At 42.8% G+C, this 22659-nt stretch overlaps 1 protein-coding gene across 1 annotated transcript in view; it reads left to right on the forward strand.

Moving 5' to 3' along the window:
- lrba (LPS-responsive vesicle trafficking, beach and anchor containing) overlaps positions 1 to 22659 on the forward strand; it is a 1007923-nt gene that overhangs the window by 229251 nt on the left and 756013 nt on the right. The window contains exons 26-29 of the mRNA XM_068041130.1: positions 1797 to 1924; positions 3195 to 3302; positions 6582 to 6750; positions 10909 to 11347. Coding sequence (XP_067897231.1) covers positions 1797 to 1924; positions 3195 to 3302; positions 6582 to 6750; positions 10909 to 11347 — 844 coding nt within the window. The remainder of the gene's footprint in view (positions 1 to 1796; positions 1925 to 3194; positions 3303 to 6581; positions 6751 to 10908; positions 11348 to 22659) is intronic.

Here is a 22659-nt window from a genome sequence, read left to right on the forward strand (position 1 = left end):
CAAGGGTCCCAACACTGATCCCTGGGGAACTCCACTCTAAACCCTCCTCCAGCCCGAGAAAGATCCATTAACCACTACTCTTTGTTTTCTGTTACAGCCAAATCCGTATCCACTTTGCTTCCATCCCTTTTATTCCATGAGCTATAACTTTGTTCACATGTCTGTTGTGTGGCACTGTATCAAACGCCTTTTGGAAGTCCATGTGCACTACATCAACAGCATTGCCCTCATCAACCCTCTCTGTTACCTCTTCAAAAAATTCCAGCAAGTTAGTTAAACATGATTTTCCCTTAAATCCATGCTGGCTTTCTTTAATTAACCTGTGTTTGTCCATGTGACTGTTAATTTTGTTCCGAATTATTCTTTCTAGAATTTTCTCATCACCGAAGTTAAACTGACTGGCCTGTAGTTGCTGGGCTTATCTTTATACTCTTTTTTTGAACAAGGGTGTAACGTTTGCAATTCTCCAGTCCTCTGGCACCACCCCGAGTCTAAGGAAGACTGAAAAATTATGGCCAGTGCCTCTACAGTTTCCATTCTCACTTCCCTCGGTATCCTTGGATGCATCTCATCCGGTCCTGGTACCTTATCCACTTTAAGTACAGACAACCTATCCAATCCCACCTTCTTATCAATTTTAAACCCTTCTAGTGTCTGAATTACCTCCTCTTTCACCATTGCCTGGGTTGCATCCTCTTCCTTAATGAAGACAAATGCAAAGTATTCGTTTAATACCTCAACTATGTCCTCTGCCTCTAGTTGCAAATCCCCTTTTTGGTCCCTAATCAGCTCCACTTCTCCTTTTACCACCTTTTTACTATTTATATGTCTATAGAAAACTAAATAACCTGTTAACTTACCTTGCCTTTGGAGAGATTCACATAATATATGTGCGAAAGATACAGATATCAAAAGGATGCTATTGTTATATCACCAGGTCATGTGATTGTATGAATCAATATGGGACAATGTGGGCCAACTCCCATAAAAGTAAGCTGAATGACTGACACATCTGAATCCACAGAAGACTGGAATTTTTGACATCCCTTTCTATTTGTATGTTTTCCCAAAAGGAAGATTCGTTGGCAGCCTCTTGTTTCAGGGATTATGGTGTAGATGCCCTGGATGTACCAAAAATACATGACTGAAACTCTGAAATTTTATTATTTGGGGAAGAATAAACATCATTACTTTCCACTTTCCTTTGCTTGCTTCACATCTCTCCCTTCTCCTCAAGTCTGTTATGTCTCATTTCAAGTCCCTTGTAATTTTTCAGATTACTACCTAAACACTTAATGCTTCTCATGCCACCAACTACTTCTAATTTCCCTCCAGCATGTCTATGATGTGACTATAGTATGGGGATTAAATTGGTTTCAGACCGTGTGAAAGGTTGGGAATGCCTTCTCACCAGGAAATTTGACAGATATGCTGGAAACAAGCAGCAGACCAGGAGTCTTTAACAGTTACATGAAAGGCTAGTGTGGAGACTTAATTGCATGGCTGTGAAAATTGGCTAACAGTCAGAATATGGACTTATCAGGGAGTAGGAAAGAGACATACTGCAGGTGAGAGGAAGACCGTTCATAAATCACCCATAAACTCTATGAGGAGTACCACTGCACTTTAAATAGTCAATACAATGTACAATACTATAATTTCCACCAGTTTTCTTTTGACTTGTATAAGTATGATTTTCTCCGCAGGTATTTGAGGTTCAGACCTTTAGAATTTCTTCTGCCAGTCTAGTTATTTATACAATGACTTTTTTTTATTTCCTCTCCCTCCAATGGCAGTGTGTGCTGTGGCAGTCAGAAACTGTTTGGAATGTCAGCAAATATGCTGTGCAAAGGCTGGTGCTGGCAGTGCAAAGGCTCAAAAAACAATGCAAAGTCTCCTTGGAAGTGGAAAGTTAACAGCCAAGGCAAGTGTGTGATTTGTATGCAGAACACTGACCCAGATAAATGAAAGTCTTTGATCTGATCTCCAGATAACTAATGTGTTTAATGCTTCACAAATTAATTTCATTACAGAGAATTTCAAAAATGTGATGGCATGGCAATGTATAAACCATCAACAGGCACAGCTTAATTACAAAGGTTCAGAAGTGGTTAAAAGAAAACAGTAAAACTGCATTTGGCATATGGGTATGCTCAACAACATTCCCAGATCCACTAAAGAGTCTCAGGTTTCAGCCAATGCCAGTCTCTAGCCTTCTGCTAGGAGATGTGCAAGGGGAGTGGATTGTCAGTTTCCTGTTCTTCTGGGATTTGTCTGGCTAAGATCAGGATCTGGTTATTGGAGAAATATGGGGAAGAAATCACATTCTAGCAATCTGCAGCAGCCTGTTTCTGTTCCATGGGAATTCTTGTTTTGGTTGCAGAGTGGTGTGGCGAGAGTATAACTTACTTTCAACTTGTAGTAAAGTGATAGTTGTATTGGGCAGTACTTGTAATGCCTATTTGTGCTTTATGCTACTACATCAAAACTGTAATATATACAGACTCTAGATATAATGAGTTTCAAAAAGTGCACTTGTCATCCACATATGTAACTTATCAGGCCAAAATTAACAGGATCTTTCAACATTTATCAAACTTTATTGAGTGAGGTGTATTTGAAATGGGACAGAAATATTACTGCTGTGTTCAAATAGTGTCATAAAGCACAAGAGTGAAATTCAGCTGATCTGTAGCTGTGATTTGAACTTCCAAGATGAGACAATTGATTTCAAATTATTGACATGTATCCATATTTTTCAATTAAATGTTTTGTAGTTGGTGGAATCAATATTAATTTTCTGGCTGGTGGTGAATTTGGTGCATCCACAATGATTACAGTCATTGTCATCTAATTATTTATTTACTTCTATCGATTACTTGTACTGATGGAAGTAAGAGGTGTCAAAGCCGAACATTTTCTCTTCACCTTACACGTCCCCACAACCTTATTTGTCTGGATTCAAATCAAGTCCTTGGAGTAAAAGGACAATGTTCTAACATTCCACCATCCAGTTTGTAGCTCCAGTTAAGGATAAATTTGAGAAAGGGGAGAAATTAATAAAAGTGTAAAACTGTTTAATGTGATAGATTTGTCGCACAAATTCTTAAATTTCAGAATAACTTGTCTTGATTTCTGTTGTGCTTCTATTTGTGAGGTATGGTTTGTGATAGCTTTCTCTTTCTTTATTTTAGAGTTCTATTGATGCTGTAACAGGTGGTATTTCACCAATAAGAGATCTTGACAGATTGCTGCAAGATATGGACATCAATCGACTTCGAGCAGTTGTATTCAGAGATGTTGTAAGTTTCGCATTTTCACATGCAATTGCAATTAACCACTAAAAGCATCTGGCTTGTTTTAAAAGGTCGTTTTTATAAACCCAACTAGTTCATTACTGTCTTTCAGGGAAGTGAATCTGCTGTCCCCACCTGGTCAGACCTAAACGTACCTTCAGTTCCACATTTCATGATTTACTTTTAATTCCCTGAAGTGCCCTCAGGGTGGCAAGGAATAGGCAATTAATAAGCCTTTCCCAATGATTTCTGAAAACAAATTTTTAAATATTGTTTGGAAAGCATTGGGTTTAAATGATGGGACTGTTTGCATGCTAAAGACTGTAAGCAGCAAGCGATAGACAGAGCTAAATGATCCCACAACCAATGGATCAGATCTAAGCTCTGCAGTCCTGCCACATCCAGTTGTGAATGGTGGTGGACAATTAAACAACTAACAGGAGGAGGTGGCTCCACAAATATCCCCATCCTCAATGATGGCGGAAGCCCAGCACATCAGTGCGAAAGATGAGGCTGAAGCATTTGCAACAATCTTCAGCCAGAAGTGCCGAGTGGATGATCCATCTCGGCCTCCTCCTGAAGTCCCCAGCATCACAGATGCCAGTCTTCAGCCAATTCGATTCACTCAGTGTGATATCAAGAAACGACTGAGGGCACTGGATACCGTAAAGGCTATGGGCCCTGACAACATTCTGGCAATAGTACCGAAGACCTGTGCTCCAGAACTTGCCGCACCCCTAGCCAAGCTGTTGCAGTATAGCTTCTTCTTTGGCCTCTTTGTCTCGGGGAGACAATGGGTAAGCGCCTGCAGGTGGTCACAGTATAGCTACAACACTGGCATCTACCCGGCAATGTGGAAAATTGCCCAGGTATGTCCTGTACACAAAAAGCAGGACAAATCCAATCCAGCCAACTACCCCCCCCCCCCCCCCCCCCCCAATCAGTCTACTCTCGATCATCAGTAAAGTGATGGAAGGTGTCATAAACAGTGCTATCAAGCGGCACTTGCTTAGCAATAACCTGCTCAGTGATGCTCACTTGGAGTTCCACTCAGCTCTTGACCTCATCACAGCCTTGGTTCAAACATGGACAAAAGAGTTGAACTCCAGAGGTGAGGTGAGAGTGACTACCTTTGACATCAAGGCAGCATTTGATAGAGTATGGCATCAAGGAGCCCTAGCAAAACTGGAGTCAATGCGAATCGGGGAAAACATTCCGCTGGTTGGAATCGTACCTAGCACAAAGGAAGATGATTATGACTGTTGGAGGTCAATCATCTCAGCTCCAGGATATCACTGCAGGAATTCCTAAGGGTAGTATCCGAGGCCCAACCATCTTCAGCTGCTTCATCAATGACCTTCCTTCAATCATAAGGTCAGAAGTGGGGATGTTCACTGATGATTGCACAATGTTCACCATTTGCGACTCCTCAGATAGTGAAGCAGTCCGTGTAGAAATGCAGCAAGACCTGAACAACGTCCTGGCTTGGGCTGATAAGTGGCAAGTAACATTCGCACCACACAAGTACCAGGCAATGATCATCTCAAACAAGAGAGAATCTAACCATCTCCCCTTGACATTTAATGGCGTTATGATTGCTGAATCCCCCACTATCAACATCCTGGGTGTTGCCATTGACCAGAAACTGAACTGGAGTAGCCATATAAATACCGTGGCTGCAAGAGCAGGTCAGAGGCTAGGAATCCTGCAGCGAGTAACTCCCCTCCGGACTCCCCAAAGCCTGTCCACCGTCTACAAGGCACAAGTCAGGAGTGTGATGGAAAACTCTTCACTTGCCTGGATGGATGCAGCTCCAACAACACTCAAGAAGCTTGATACCATCCAGGATAAAGCAGCTCGCTTGATTGGCATCCCGTCTACAAACATTCACTCTTTCCACCACTGACGCAAAGTGGCAACAGTATGTACCATCTACAAGATGCACTGCAGCAACGCACCAAGGCTACTCAGGCAGCACCTTCCAAATCTGCGACCTCTACCACCTAGAAGGGCAGCAGATGCGTGGGAACACCACCATCTGCAAGTTCCCCTCTAAGCCACACACCATCCTGACGGAACTACATCGCCATTCCTTCACTGTTGCTGGGTCAAAATCCTGAAACACTCTTCCTAATAGCACTGTGGGTGTACCTACCCCACATAGACTGCAGCAGTTCAAGAAGGCAACTCACCCACCACCTTCTCATGGGTAATTAGGGATGGACAATAAATGCTGTCCTAGCCAGTGATGCCCACGTCCCATGAAACGAATATAAAAAAAAAGGCTGTTTCAAATTATATTTAAGTCACCGATGGTAAAGCAATTTACTTATGTGAAAAATTACTGCATCTTGTGTTTTTTGTCGTCAGGGAGGTGCAAAATGGAAATGAGAAGGAAGAAATTTTACAGAACTGGCACTTTATAACTTTTATTACGTTACTGTTATAATGAATTTATATTAGAATATTAGATAATTAGTAGTTTGTGTACTCATCAACATTGCCAGAAGATGCAATGATGTGGACTTTCCCCTGTGATTTTCCACCTGTTGGGCCACCTTGGCGAAGTTAGGGCCAAAATTTGCTGAAGGGAGGGAAAATTGGAGATAGGGGTAACTGGTTAGTCACGGTGTGTTTGTAAACTTCGTAAATGTTAAATAATAAGCATCTGAGTCCTCTGCTCATTTCGCCATGCCATACAGTCCTGTGCTTTCCTCATGAGTTGTTTGTAGGAGTCTCCCATTTTTTAACTTCCATGAGAAATGAGCAACATAACTTGGGAAAAAGTACATGAGGTGGTTTCCCATTGCCTTCCTTGTGTGCTTTAAATGAAACACAAGTTCTCTTCCCGAAGGATCCTTCACCTGTAAGCAGCCGTTGTCCCTCAAGGTTCTCGAGGGACAACCAACCCCGTGGTCTCAAATGACCGTGCTACCCTCGTTGATTCCATACTTCTATTTAAATTTTGTGGATAAATTTCTATGCAGCCTTTTTTTCTAGTTAGTAAAAGAGAAACCAGCTACTTTTAAGAACTGAAATTACATAAATAATGGAATCTGTGTGTAACTATATAGATTTACAAATTGTGATGGAGAATTGAAGTGTTTGGTATGTGCAGTATTTAAGAAATAGCATTGGATTCAAGCACATGATGATCCTAGTACTTGTAATTTCAGGTGCCTATTGTGTAAAATTTACTGTGTAACAATTTTTCTTCACTTTTGTATACTTGTTTGAAGTGATTCGTGAACAGCAGAACCGTTTTTAATTGTTTTAATTCTACAGGAGGACAGCAAACAGGCCCAGTTTCTAGCCTTGGCTGTCGTGTATTTCATCTCTGTACTGATGGTATCAAAATATAGAGAAATCCTGGAACCTCAGAAGGACAGAAAGCTGTCCCGTAGTCAGTCTGTCAGAAGTGCTGACAATACAAATGGGACTACATCAACCACAGGTTAGATTTTATGAACGTAGCATTTGATACTTTTGTATACTGGATATGTGCTAAATGAGTACTGTGTAATTTTCCCAGTTAATTTTTGATTAAATATATTATCCCCCCCAAAATTCTACGTATATAATTCCAACTACTATTACACACAAGGAAGGATAGTTTATCTTTGTCACAGTCATATAGGGTGTCATTTATGACTTAGATACAAGCCATTTTGGTAATGTGGCAACGCAAAACATTTGATGGAGGAATTATAACATGGAGTTTTGGGAAAGATGGACATGGATTTGGGAGGCGATAACATACTCAAGGACTTTGGAGACAAAAGGGAGGTTGGAAATGGGGTTTTAGTTTGTAAGAATGGTGGGGTCAAAGGTTGGTTTCTGGAAGAGAGGGGCCACGACGGCAGATTTGAAAGAGAGGATTAGTACTTGGAGAGAGAAATCGTTAGCCAATGTTAGCAAACATGGGGATTGGGAAGGGAAGTTGAGTGGTCAGCAGCTTAGTGGGAATAGGGTTGAGGGAGCAGAAGGTGGGTTTCATGGTCAAGATGATTTTGGAGAAAGCATGAGGGGAGATAGGAAAGAAAATAGAGTTCAGGATAACGGCAGGGAATTTGAGGACTTTTGGTCCGATAAGGGAAGGGTGAGAAGCAGTTGAGGCAGCAGCTCGGATGGTCTCACTCTTAGTGACAAAGAAGCCCATGAGTGCTTACATTTACTGTTGGAGGTGAGGGTGGAAGAGACAGCGGAGTGGGGTTTAAAAAGACAGTTTGCAGTAGAGAAAAGAAGCCAGGACTTTGCATTGCAGGATCATCCTAGAATAGTGACGATTTTTAGCAGACGAGAGCAGGATCCAATAGTGCTTTATGTGGTATGGCCAGATCTGGCAGTGAATGACTAAATCAGTGTCAGCTATATCGTTTCAGGTCTGAATCTCTTGGACTTGAGGGAATCGAGGTGAGGGTGTAGCGGGTGGAATGCCAAGGTGAGAGTGGGGAGAGTAGTGAAAGGAGGCATGATTGTTAAAGAAAAATGATTTTTTTTAAAAAGTGGAAATAGAAGTGAAATGCTGAAGTTTGGAGTGGCAACCAAAATGTGCACGCGATTGGATATGAAGTACTCAAGTTACTTAGGCCTGGTTGAATAGCACTTTACTAAGGTACATTCAAAACCCAGTAATAAACTGGGAATAGATAGGAATCAATAGGAGGACATTCAAAGTTAAAGTCAGAGGCCCCATGGTAGCATAATGTTGAAGTAGGTAGGGTGGAGTCAGTATGGAGCATCGACGAACTGTTGTTCGAGTTCGGAGACAGGTGTAGCAAGTGAAGTCCAGAAGTTATTTGAGTGTAGAGTATTGGAGGATGCACTCAATGTAAGTATTTCTGTGGATGAAGATCCAGGAGATGTACAGAATCAGTTGCAGGGCAGAAAGATGGCATATTTGGAGGTCACCATAAAATCTAGAAGCAGCGGAGATTTGCACTTTGGCTCAGGCGAATGAGCTTCTAGCCAACAACAGACTGTAGGTGAAGCTGAAAAACCAGTATAACCAGTGACCAGTTAGTCACAGGCTCAGCAGGGCATTGTAGTCCTTCAGTCATAGCAACAGTGGGGAAAGGACTGTAAACTTATTTACTTGAAGCTCATGGTGTAGGGGGTAACGTATCGGCACGGATAGAAGATTGGCTAGCTAACAGGAAAAAGAGAGTAGGCATAAATGGATCATTTTCTGGTTGGCAAGATGTAACGAGTGGTGTGCCACAGGGATCAGTGCTGGGGCCTCAACCTTTTACAATTTATGTAAATGACTTGGATGAAGGGACCGATGGTATGGTTGCTAAATTTGCTGATGACACAAAGATAGGTGGGAAAATAAGTTGTGAAGAGGACATAAGGAAGCTACAAAGGGATATAGATAGGTTAAGTGTGTGGGCAAATATATGGCAAATGGAGTATACTGTGGGAAGATGTGAAATTGTCCATTTTGGCAGGAAGAATTTTAACAAAAGCATATTATCTAAATGGTGAGAGATTGCAGAGCTCTGAGATGCAGAGGGATCTGGGTGTCCTGGTGCATGAATTGCAAAAGGTTGGTATGCAGATTCAGAAAGTAATTAGTAAAGCTAATAGAATGTTAACTGTTTATTGCGAGGGGAAATTGAATACAAAGGTAGAAAGGTTATGCTTCAGTTATACAGGGCATTGGTGAGACCACATCTGGAGTACTTGTACAGTATTGGTCTCCTTATTTAAGGAAGGATGTAAATACATTGGAAGCAGTTCAGAGAAGGTTTACTAGACTAATTCCTGGAATGGGTGGGTTGTTTTACGAGGAAAGGTTGGACAGGCTAGGCTTCTATTCGCTGGAGTTTAGAAGAGTAAGAGGCGACTTGATTGAAACATACAAGTTTCTGAGGGGTCTTGACAGGGTGGATGTGGAAAGGATGTTTCCTCTTGTAGGAGAATTTAGAATTAGGGGTCACTGTTTAAAAATAAGGGGTCACCCATTTAAGACAGATGAGAATTTTTTTCTCTGAGGGTTGTGAGTCTTTGGAACTCTCTTCCTCGAAAGGAAGTGGAAGCAGAGTCTGCATATTTTTAAGGCAGAGGTAGATAGATTCTTGATGAGCAAGGGGGTGAAAGATTATTGGGGGTATGTGGAGTTGAGGTTACAATCAGATCGACCATGATCTTGGTGAATGGCAGAGCAGGCTCGAGGGGCCGAGTGGCCTACTCCTGCTCCTAACCTGTATGTTCGTATAGCAACAGAACAGCAGATTAGAGACAGAAGCTAAGTCTTGAGGTGTAGTCCAGTGTAGGGCATGGCCTTGTTGATCAGAGAAGTCCAGGAATTTGGAAGCTAAGTTTGAGAGAATGTCCAGATCCAGATTTTTTTCCCCAGTGTTCTCAAAAAGCAGGCATTGTTGGGTGATGGGGGTTAAAATGTTGAAAACGTTCTGGAGGTGTTAGCTGGTCTAATATATAACTTTTTGAGGAAGATATGTACCCCTTGTTTTCCAATTCCGTTGTTACTGTTTTGCTGCGCACCAGTTGCAGATGAGCGGGCCAGGTAGGCAAAGCTGCTTTACTTTGCTGACTGCAGGAAATTTGGGAGGTCAGACTGAGAAATATTTGCTAACTAATTCTCCTCTTCTCTCACTACTTTCTCTTGTATATTGTGGGCAAGAACTCCACAATCTGTTCAAGTAACTTGTCTTCCTTCTGATTGTGACATTTGAAATTTGTTGCACCATACCACCCTCATCCAGATATGTTTTAATTCAACTTGTAAATGTGAGCTCAAAGTTGTCAGTTCAAACTGCATTGAAAATCTTTTTAGGTGGCTTTGAAAGAATGCTCTTAATCAAATCTCTCAAAATGTTCTTTTGAATTTAGGGGACAGCTCAGTTGTCACGTTATCCTAAAATTTACATAACAAGTTCTTGTATGAACTGGAGTCTCTTGCCCATTCTGTGTGCACCCGGCAAGGTTGGGGCCTCATTTTAATAAACCATTCCAGTGTCCCACCTTGAGGCCAAATGGATTGCCTTGTGGGCAGGTGGGTGTGGGAATTTATTAGCAGAAGGCTAGAGCCTCATGGGAATGGTCCCTGATAGTCATTTGAGGGTAACTTTGCATAGGTGGGAATAATATGTGCAAAATTGTCTACCAGGAACACTTCTGGAGGATGATAATTGAAGGGTGGTTTGGCTGTGCTCGGATATTGGGCAGCCGGAGGAGCAAGTTCTAGCTGTGATTGGCTGAAGGGAGGCTGTGTCTATGATCAGGGACGTGGAGGATCCCAAAATTGGGAATCTGAAGTTTAAAGGGTGAACTGTCCGGGGCCTGAATTGCTGTCTTATGTATAACAGTGCTGAAGACGCGGTTTGGCATGTTTAGGAAGGGATGATAAGTGCATGGTTAAAATCAAGGCCATCGTATTGAAGATCAGTTAGGACAGAAAAATGCTTTTCTAAATTTATGATGAAAGTACTGTTTAAAGTAGTACAGTTCATGTCTGTATACTGTTGTACCTCTTTTTCTACCCCGATTGTAAAACTTATGTGAAAATATTTTAAGTATTAAATTTTATTTCCAGTACAAATTGTAGCCATGGTTAAGTTTAATTTTTGCAATCTATTTTTCTGCTAAGGTGCAGAAGATTCATCAGGTATAGCTGTTCCAATGCCAAGTAATGATGCACCAATTCGAAGAGACTCGGGTATCGGAGAAGAACAGGTTTTAAATTCAGTTGCTGACTTGGCTGCTGGGAATGGGGCTCGGCCGGAGATTGTCAGTGCTGGTCCAGATGCAATGAGTGAACTATTGTCAACCCTTTCCTCAGAAGTGAAAAAGTCACAGTCACAAGAAAATAAAAGTGAAATTGGAAGTGATTCTGAAAATAAGACCACATCTTCTATACCATCTGGACTGCAAGGCAAAAATGTCAGTGTGAAAGACATTCTACGAAGTCTGGTGAATACACCTGCAGATAGTCTCGAAGCAGATATGGCACTTATAGGGCCAGCCTTTTTGGGAATTATTGGAGATGCAGCAGGTGAACCATCTGTGCAATTCCGTTCTTTTGACAGGTAAATATACGGTTGCCACCCTTTTAAGGATTTTCATATTTTGCCTAAATTACCATAGTTATTTTACTATTTTCATTTTAAATGTTGCTTCTTTTCATGTGAACAGAAGCCTGTTCTTGGCAGTGCTATTGCATTGCAGTAGTACTGGATTCCTGCCTTTCAATGGTATAAATATTTCAATAAATTTTTTTTTTCAATTCCTCCACACTGCGTTGTACAGTGAAGGATTGAGCAACTGAACAAATCTGTACGGAGTGCAAATGAAACCGGCAGAAACATGAGCATTAAGATACTTGACTAACTCCCCTGCTGCTGCCCTGTTCAAACTTGGGGCCAAAAGCCACTGACAACACAGCTTCATCCTGCTGTGTTCCCAGTACTCTTGACACTTCCGATGCCTGTTGCCCACCCTACACTCATGTCAGCGTGTGACCTACCCACTCCACGTACAGATGATTCAGGAGAAATCAGTGCATGAAGGATTGAATGTACATGATCAAAGTATTAGGAAGAAGATTTAATACTTAGCATTACCTATTGGATGAACGGACAAAACATTTTCTCCTCTGACATTCTGGGAACAATGCCATAGGTTGGAATTTTATGCCCCCCCCCCCCCCCCCCCACCCCACCAAAGAGCGGGAAGGTGGTGGTGGGGTGGAAATGGAGCGGGAGGCTCGGGGAGCCCTTCCCAACCCGCTCCCACCTCTGCTGCCACTCTATGCGCGGTGGCGGTTGGTTATAATGGCCCGAATGCCCCAGGCCAATCAAGGTCCATAAGTGGCCACTTAACGGCCCCTTCAGGGCCTCTGCCCGCCATCACAGGGATTTTACCTGTGGCCGGTTGGGCGGCCCAGACCCAAGAGAAAACGCCTGACTAAAGCAGACTGCTCTCTGGAGGCCTGGGGAGGAGCCCCCATGATCAGGCACTCTGTGCCCGAAGGCTTCAGTTTTGTGGAGAAATTAGAGAATCTGGGAATGTTCTCTTTGGAGAAGGTTAAGGGAAAATTTGATAGAGGTCTTAAATTATGAAGGGTTTTGATAGAGTAAACTAGGAGCAACTATTTGCAATGCCAGAAGGGCCAGCAACCAGAGGTCACAGGTTTAAGCTAATTGGCAGAAGCAGTAGAGGGGAGTTCAGTTTTTTGCTGCAGTGAGTTATGATGATCTGCTTGATAGCACGACCTGAATGGGTATGGAAGGAGATTCAGTAGTAATTTTCAGAAGTGAATTGGGTATATTGTTGAAAAAATTTGCAGAACAATGGTGAGTTTGAACTAATTGGATGGTAAGAGCTGGCACAAACACAATGGGCCGAATGGTTTTCTGTTCTATCATTCTGATTCTAGATGCATTGTTCCATTATGCAAAATTAGATTATCAATTTCTGCATGGACAGTGTGCCCCAGATGAGCTCTAGTCATTCATACACCCTTTGGCACTGGCCAGTGCAATACATTGCTTATAGCTGAGCAGCTAAGTGCCCCAATAGTTGGATCAATATGTCTGTGCCAAGGTCTGCCAAATAGAAATGCTGCATAAATTGCAGAAGTTATTTCACAATTGCTCATCCTGATAATTGCTACATAAAGTACTTGTTGCCTAAACATGATCGTCACTATTTAAATTTGCCTAATTTCACAAAATGCTCCACTAAGGTCAGTTAATGGCAAAATAAAAGCATGTTAAAGGCATGCAAGTTGTTAATGTGTTTTTAAAAAATCCAGCAATTTGTGGTGAAATCAGCTCTAGATTGGCATGGATCCTCTGTCTTGATAGCAGTTGTATCAACAATTCTTTTAATGCTGGTCAAGGCTGTCAACACCACTCCCACATCAGACATTGGGAGTCATTGGTATTGAATGAAGTAGTCAAGTCCTCTGCACCTTATTATTTGTGTTTTCTCACCAATATGGCACCAGCATCTTTAATAGACGGCTGGATATCTTATGCCAGCTACGTTTGTCTATCATGTTCTGAATAACACAGGCCCAGAATTTGCTGGAGCTGGGCATCTCGTGGTGAGTGCCGCGGGTTGGATTGTTTGCCTCACCCTGAAGCTACCAATTATTTTCACAGTGGAAATGATACGCTGAGTTGCGATTCACCACAAATTGCTGAATGATTTCTGCCACTCCACCATTAGCCTTGCAAAAAATGGAGCTAACCGTCAATCTCCCCGTGAATGACAAGAAATTGCTGCATTTGCACTGTAAAACAAATTAAGCTCGCTGCAGAAAGTTAAGTTTGCTGTTTAATGCTTCAAGGACCCTCTTCATGGGGTAATTTGTTTCCAATTGCCTTTCACTTTGAAACCAGTTAGCAATTAAATGATAGTTGTTTTGCACTTGCTAAGTAAACTGGATGCAGGTTATGCTGGTTAAACTAACTTGTTTAACTGAATAAACTGATAGGTTAAATTGATTTGTTGTGGATTCTGGGTGGGACTACAATCAACGCTGCATTAATTCCTGCTTGTCAGGATTAGTTACCCCACCTCCCATGCTGTTAAAGTATGTGGGTCCTCCAATTTGCAAGTAACCAACAATTATCATGCTAATTCCACAAGCAACACATGAATGAAAAAGGCAATTTAAATCTGAATCCTGGCCAGGAGGTGGTCTTATATGTTTGTGTCATGTTCTGATGCGTCAGCTGTGGCTCAATTGGTTGCACTCTTGTCTCTGAGTCACATGGTTCTCGTTAAAGTCTCACATCAGGGCTTCAGCACAAAATAAAATCAAGGCTGACACTCCAGTGCAGTATTGTCAAAGGTGCCGTTTTTCAGATGAAACGTTAAACTGAGGCCCCATCTGGTTGCTAGGGTGTATGTAAAAGATCCCATGGAACTATTTCAAAGAAGAGCAGGGGAGTTATCGCCGATGTCCTGGCCAATATTTATCCTCAATCAACATTACAGAAACAGATTATCTGGTCATTATCATATTGCTGTTTGTAGGAGTTTGCTGTGCGCATACTGGCTGCCAAGTTTCCTGCATTATAACAGTGATGACACTTCAAAAAGTACTTCATTGGCTGTAAATTGAGACATCTGATGGCTGTCTTTGGTGGAAAACTGCCTTGTTGGTGTTAGTTTTGGCTTGTATATTTGTGAACTGCCATTCCTCAATATAATTTGATTTTGTCCGATAAGAAGGCGGTCCTTAGACTCTTCCAAGCTTCATTTTGGTTGAGAAATTGTACTAAAGTTTTAACTGCCACCAGAAAAGTCAGGACTGGAACATTATTTCCACTATATAGATACTCGTACACTGTAGCTTAGGCAGTCTTAGTTATTCATTTTCTGTGGTGCAAAGACTTGGCAAATTAACAATGAAGCAGAGGATAGTCAAATGGATAATGGATTTCATCCTACACTGCTATTATCATGCCGAGGAAGAGCCTGGACTAGGTTTCACTACTCCACTACTCTGTTATGGATTTTCCTCCGATTTCAATTGAAAGGATATGTAACCTGTCACATGGAGCAATCATAAATTTACTGAATATTACAAGCTAGATTTAACTGTAACACAGAACATTGTCTTTGGATATTAGTCTTAGCTAATATTATGGTTCTTAAGTTGCTTGGAAGATGTGGATTAAGATAGACGGCTGTTATCTATACTGTTACATCTTCAAATAATATGGCTGAGAGAAACTCATGCTGGAAACTGGCATAAAAAGTGTGTTATGACTGGAATATGTGCCGGAAGCTGCCAACCTGAGGCTCACTGGAAATTGGGTCTTGGACCTCAACTGTGTAAAACTGGTGAGCTGCAGACGCCAGTCAGATGTCCCGATGCAGCTCGCTAATCAGGGCTGTAGGAAATTAATCCAGCTGGGTGTTGGTCCTGGGGGTGGAGGCTAACCAGAGGGTGAGTGTTCAGGTCAGCAGTGGCCCACAGTCTTGTGGAACCATAAGGAGTGCACACCTGCTCCTCCTGGCGGCATGAAAATGAAAATATTTTTTAAAATTTACGTACTTGTTGGTCTCCGACAGGCGTTAGGACCCCGATTTGGATATGCGAGGTGCTTAGGGCCTGTTCAGTCAGGCACACAACACATTTGGAAGTCACCGGCTTCCAATCTGGCAGCCAACTAAATACTGAGAGCGATCAGGCGTGAGAGGTCACAGCCCAAAATTGGTGCACACCACCCCCCCACACCCCAACCCCCAGCAACACTAATTTTTCACCTAAAAAAAGGAATGACGCTGACCAATTTATCCCCATGAATTCTTCACAATCCCATTCACCAGTTCCTAACTGGGACCTAGTCTGGGACTTGGAGGTTATTATAAAGTTCCGAGTCTGTCTAGCTTCAGATCATAAACTGGTGAAATGACACCGGTCACGGGGCTTTGTTTCATGAGTAGGTAACCATGTGTGACTGCATGTTTACAATGTCGTGATATTCTGTGTTGTTAGTATATGGTTTCTACGGAAGTCATTAAACTCAGGTATATTCCTACAGAGTGTGGAAGATGTGTGATAGTTAGATTTCAGCCAGTGTTTCAGCAGCCAGAGTACCTTTATCAACCCTTTCCTAGCTTCCCAAAGGTAAAGGACAACATTTCCCATTCTCACTCATGACATATTATGAAACCAGCTGCATTAGACCTCCCATCAGGACGGTCAGAATGTGAAGCAATCGAGCTTTGTTCTGCCTCTTTTGATATAACTCCAACTTTGGTGATGACTGAGCCTGATTAACCAGGAGGGAAGTAACACACTATAGTTTAGTTTAGTTTAGTGGTTAAATAGGGTTGTTGATTTAACTTTATACGAGATCGACTTTGCTTAATATCTAAGACAATATAATTAAAAGCCCCACAAGCCTGACTCAATTTTAAATTCTACTCTAATCTTAACACATTTCACACATTCCACGGTACCACCCCATAAGAAATCATTAGCATGCATCATGAAGATGCCTGAAAGTTTTCCTTTATGATACCAATAAAATATTACAGAATCTGTTTTTATTTGAACACAACCTATTTTCAGAAAACAGATCTCATCGAAAAATACCATTCCCTGAAAGCATAATTCAGGCCATTGACACATTTGTTTATTTTCTTCTGCACCTGCTGCCTGTTTAGGCGGTTTCAGAAACACTGCTCTGAAAAGTAGAGCCCTGCAGAAATGCGGCTTTTATGTCAATTGACTTACACTCCCATGATTGTGGCCGAAAGAACTAAAAGGATTTTTGATTACTTTTCCAGTTGTGGGAGAGTCCACTGTAACATCTGTATCATCCAGTCACTCTTCAAAACCACTAGCTACTAGCCTCGCTTTAGCCTTAAGGACTTTTTCAATACAAATTCACCTTTTGAGACAAAGCTGGTGATGCTTACCTTGTATCTCAGAATAAACTTCCAACTCTGTAACTCCTTTTGCTTTGCTTTCATTAGTTTATCCTCAAATTGATTGGCAGTCGCAAAAAGTTCACAATCATGAGGACGACTTATAGTTATGTTACATGACTGTTCTGTGTCCTTTTTTGATTGTCTAATCTATTTAAGCTACGGCCTCCCTTCCACTCTTATATCTGTTGGGACTATGACTGCGAGATCTCCCTCGTGCACTGTTGGAGGTGGGTCTTCAGTTTGTAATTGTTTTCTGTTGCAAGAGTCATTTCCAGACACGCACTCATGACTTGCAGTGTGCTTTCTTACTTTCCACTCTTTCACACTATTCTGCCAGTCCATGGACCTTGCTTCATGGTCTCCATCCTGAACATCCAACCAGTGTTTAAATTTACCAGTAGCTTTTCCTACAGGTCTCACAATTGTCATATCCCTCCATTCACTAGACCCTTCTTGAATATTTGTCACCCAAGTACCTACTCTGGGCAGTTGGCCTGTGGATGTGATAGCTCACAGAATCGATGCAGTGCAGAAGGAGGCTATTCAGCCCATTGTGTCCGCAGTAGCTCTCCGAAAGAGCAATTCCCTCAGTTCCATTCCTCTGCCTTCTCCCCATAATCCTGCACATTCTTTTCATATAACTGTATAATTCCCTTTTGAATGCTTCAATTGATCCTGCCTCCACCACGTTCTCAGGCAGCACATTCCAGACGCATGTGCTGCATGAAAACGTTTTTCCTGACGCCACTTTTGCTTCTTTTGCCAAATACTTTAAATCTGTGCCCTCTTGTTCTTGATCCTTTCACGAATGGGAACAGTTTCTCTGTATCTACGCTGTCCCGACCCCTCATGATTTTGAAAATCTCTATCAAACCATCTCTCAGCCTTCTCCAAGGAAAACAGCCTAACTTCCCTAACTTCTCCAATCTAGCTTCATAACTGAAATTGCTCATCCCTGGAACCATTCTCGTGAATCTTTTCTGTACTCTCTCTGGTGCCCTGAACTGGACACAATACTCCAGCTGAGGTCGAGCTAGTGTCTTATACAAGTTCAACATAACCGCCTTTCTTTTGTATTCTGTGCTCCTATTAATAAAGCTCAGGATTCTTTTCTTTTGGGCCTCCTTATCTCGAGAGACAATGGATACGCGCCTGGAGGTGGTCAGTGGTTTGTGAAGCAGCGCCTGGAGTGGCTATAAAGGCCAATTCTGGAGTGACAGGCTCTTCCACAGGTGCTGCAGAGAAACTTGTTTGTTGGGGCTGTTGCACAGTTGGCTCTCCCCTTGCGCCTCTGTCTTTTTTCCTGCCAACTACTAAGTCTCTTCGACTCGCCACAATTTAGCCCTGTCTTTATGGCTGCCCGCCAGCTCTGGCGAATGCTGGCAACTGACTCCCACGACTTGTGATCAATGTCACACGATTTCATGTCGCGTTTGCAGACGTCTTTATAGCGGAGACATGGACGGCCGGTGGGTCTGATCAAGCTCAGGATACTGTATGCTTTATTAACCGCTGTCTCAGCTGCCACCGTCAATGACTTAGACAGCTAGGTCCCTTTGCTCTTGCCCTTTAGAATTGTACCCTTTATTCTATATTGTCTCTCCATGTTCTTCCTACCAAAACAAATCACTTCACATTTCTCTGCGTTGAACTTCATCTGCCACCGGTCTGCCCATTCCACCAACTTGTCTATGTCCTTTTGAAGTTCTACACTATCCTCCTCACAGTTCTCAATGCTTCCAAGTTTTGTATCATTTGCATACTTTGAAATTGTGCCCAATACACCAAGGTCTAGGTCATTAATATATATCAGGTAAAGCAAGGGTTCCAACACTGATCCCTGGGGAACTCAACTACAAACCTTCCTCCAGCTCGAAAAATATCCATTAACCACTACTCTGTTTCCTGTCATTCAGCCAATTTCGTATCAATGTTGCTATCGTCGCTTTTATTCTGTGAGTTACAAGTTTGCTCAAATCTGTTTTGTGGCACTGTATCAAACGCTTTTTGAAAGTCCATGTACACCACATCAATAGCATTGCCCTCATCAACCCTTTCTGTTACCTCCTCAACAAACTCCAAGTTAGTTAAACATGATTTTCCCTTAAGAAATCCATGCTGGCTTTCTTTAATTTACTCGCATTTGTCCATGTGATACTGATTTTGTCCTGAATTATTTTTTCCAGAGGTTTCCCCACCACCAAAGTTAAACTGTCTGGCCTGTAGTTGCTGGGCTTATCTTTACACCCTTTTTTGAACAAGGGTGTAACGTTTGCAATTCTCCAGTCCTCTGGCACCACCCGGAGTCTAAGGAAGACTGAAAAATTATGGTCAGTGCCTCTGCAATTTCCACCTTCACTTCCCTTCGTATCCTTGGATGCAACTCATCTGGTCCTGTGCTTTATCCACTTTAAGTACAAGCAGCCTATCTAATACTTGCTGTTTATCAATTTTAACCCCTCTAGTGTATGAATTATCTCCTCTTTCTGGGTTGCAACTTCATCCTTGGTAAAGACAGATGCACAGTATTCATTTAATATCTCAGCTATGCCTTCTGCCTCTAGTTGTAAATCCCCTTTTTGGTCCCTAATTAGCTCCACTTCTCCTTTTGCTGCCCTTTTACTATTTATATGCCTATAGAAAACTTGAGATTTCCTATAATGCTAGCTGCCAGTCTCTTTTCATGCTCTCTCTTTTGCTTCTCTTATTTGCTCTTTCACTTCCTCTCTGGACCTTCTATATTCAGCTTGGTTCTCAATAGTATTTTCTACCTGGCATCTGTCATAAGCACACTTTTTCTTCTTTATCTTCCACAAACATTCACTCCCTCCACCACCAAGATGCATTGCAGCAATGCACCAAGGCTTCTTAGACAGCACCTTCCAAACCTGTGACCTAAAGCCTGGCTACCCGACCCGAACCCAACTACTTGTGTCAGGTTCAGGTGGGGTCGGGTTTATATTCTGTGTCCAGCATTCGGGCTCGGGTCGGGTAGGACGGTACTGGCTCCGTGTTTTATAAATAAATGCATTATTACATTTTAGCAAGTGTTTTTTTCCACTTGGTGTGCAAATGGCTCCTATCATTACTTCCGATTACTGTGGATTCCCTATTATTAAATTCATTGCGATATTCAGGTCGGGCATGAAGAAAATTAAGGGACTCAGACTCCAGTCGGGTTCGGTTTGGCTGTGGTTGGGTCGGGCCCGGTTCAGGTTTTAATTTTATACCTGAGCAGGCTTTTACTGCAACCTCTACCACCTAGAAGGACAAGAGCAGCAGATACATGGGAACACCACCACCTGCAAGTTCCCCTCCAAGCCACACACCATCCAGACTTGGAACTATATTGCCGTTCCTTCACTGTTGCTGGGTCAAAATCCTGGAACTCCCATCCTAACAGCACTGCTGGTGTACCTACCCCACATGGACTGCAGCGGTTCTGGAAGGCAGCTCACCACCTCACCACCTTAAGGGCAATTAGTGATGGGAAATAAATGCTGGCCCAGCTAGCGACACCCATATCCCAGGAATGAATAAAAAAAGCTCTACCTCTTTTGTCATCCAGGGAGCTCTGGATTTGTTTGCCCTACTTTTCCCCTTCGAAGGAACATACCTTGACTGTGCCCGAACTATCTCTTCTTTGAAGGTAGCCCATTGTTCATCGACTGGTTTTCCTGCCTGCTTTTGACTCCAATTTATTTGCCCAGCTCCATTCCTACCCTGTTGAAATTGGCCTTCCCCCAGTTAATTATTCTTACCCTTGATTGCTCTTTGTCCTTTTCCATACTCAGCCTAAATTTTATGATACAGTGATCACTGTCCCCTAAATGCTCTCCTACTGGTACTTGACCCACCTCATTCCCAAGATTCAGGTCTAGCAGTGCCTTCTTTCTCGTTGGACTAGCAACATACAGTTACAGAAAATTTTCCTGAACACACTCTAGGAACTCTTGCCCCTCACTGCCTTTTACAGTACTATTATCCCAGTCTATGTTTGGATAATCAAAGTCCATTATAACTAGCCTATAATTTTTACATGTCTCTGTAACTTACTTGCAAATTTGTTCCTCCACATTATTCCCACTAGCTGGTGGCCTGTAGACAACACCGAGCAATGTAACCGCACCTTTTTTGTTCCTTTGCTCTAGCCAAATTGATTCTGTCCTCAACCCCTCTGGGACATTCTTTTTGTCCAGCACCGCAATGCTCTCCTTCATCAATACTGCCACCCTTCCCCCTTTTTCCCCTTTCCTGAACACCTTGTTTCCAAGAATATTAAACACCCAGTCCTGCCCTTCTTTGAGCCAGGTCTGTTATAGCCACAACATCATATTTCCACATGGCAATCTGTGCCTGTACCTCACCAGTCTTATTAACCACACTCTGTCCATCACATACATACACATTAACCCTGATTCAGACTTTATTACTTTCTCCCTTACTCTGTCCCCACCTAATAACTTACTATTCCCTACTCTTGTGGTATCTATCTCTCCCAGTATTCTGTGCTCCTTGGTATTCCTCTCTGACACTTGTCAGGGGTGTGGGAACCAGGAGAAAATTACAGTTTGACTTCCCTCCAATCTGAGCTCCCTCTCAGGTTCCCATCCCCCTGACAAGTTAAACCCTCCCCAATAGCACTAGCAACTCTCCCTGCGAGCATATTCGATCCAGTCCTGCTACGATGCAACCTGTCTATCTTATACAGGTCCCATCTGCCCCAGAACCGGTTCCAATGTCTCAGAAATCTGATGCCCTCCCTCCTACACCATTTCTCTAGCCATGTGTTCAATCGCTCAATTCTCCTATTCCTATGCTCACTTGCATGTGGGACTGGGAGTAATCCTGAGATTACTGCTTTTGAGGTCCTGCTCCCTAAAATCTGCTTTCAGAACTTCATCCCCCTTACCTATGTCATTGGTACCAACGTGCACCAAGACTTCTGGCTGTTCACCCTCCCCCAGAAGAATGTCCTGCAGCTGCTCCGTGACATCCTTGACGCTGGCACCAGGGAGGCAACACACCATCCTGAAGTCAGGTTTACTGCCACAGAAGCACCTGTCTGTTCCCCTAACTAATGAGTCCCCTATCACTACTGCTCTTCCACTTTTCTTCCTTCCCTCCTGTGCAGCTGAGCCACCTATGGTGCCACAAACTTGGCTCTGACTGCACTCCTCTGAGGAACCATCACCCTCACCAGTATCAAAAATGGAAAACCGATTAGTGAGTGAGATCATATCAGAGGACTCCTGCACTACCTGCCTGGTTCTCTTAGACTGCTTGGCGGTCACTCATTCCCTATCAGCCTGCATGCTGCTAACCTGTGGTGTGACCACCTCCCTAAACATGCGATCCACGTAGCCCTGTGCCTCACGAATGCATAACAGTGACTCCAGTCGCCGCTCGAGTTCTGAAACCCGAGCTCAAGCTTCTGCAGCCGGTGACACTTCCTGCAAATTTGTTTGTCTAGGACACATGGTGCGTCCATGACTTCCTACATGCCACAGGCTGTGCATTCCACTCGACAGAGCTGCCCTGCCATACCTTAACTTTACAGACTATTTATTATAAGTAGAATAGCTTACCAGTTACTCACCAACCAGCTCTTTCCACTGCACGGAAGCAAGAACCAAATACTGGAGGGTTAAAGAAGTAGAGAAAAAAAATAGAAAAATGGAGCACCTCCTTCCTCCCCCTTCACCGAACTCGCCACTCCCAAAACCCAAATCTTCATGCTCAGTTTGCAATCTGCACACTGTTTGCTCTGTCATGTTTACCATGATCACTCACATTACCACTGTCCAGCCCTTGATTTACTGAGTTCTGTTCCTCAAGACCTTCATCACGAACACTGAGAAAGGTCTTGTCTCATTGTGTTTGAGTATAGCTCACGTTCCAGGTGTGATTATCTGTTGCATTTCCATGTAGACAGGGCTTA

Source organism: Heterodontus francisci, chromosome 1, assembly GCF_036365525.1.
Source record: "Heterodontus francisci isolate sHetFra1 chromosome 1, sHetFra1.hap1, whole genome shotgun sequence".
Taxonomy (NCBI): Eukaryota; Metazoa; Chordata; class Chondrichthyes; order Heterodontiformes; family Heterodontidae; genus Heterodontus; species Heterodontus francisci.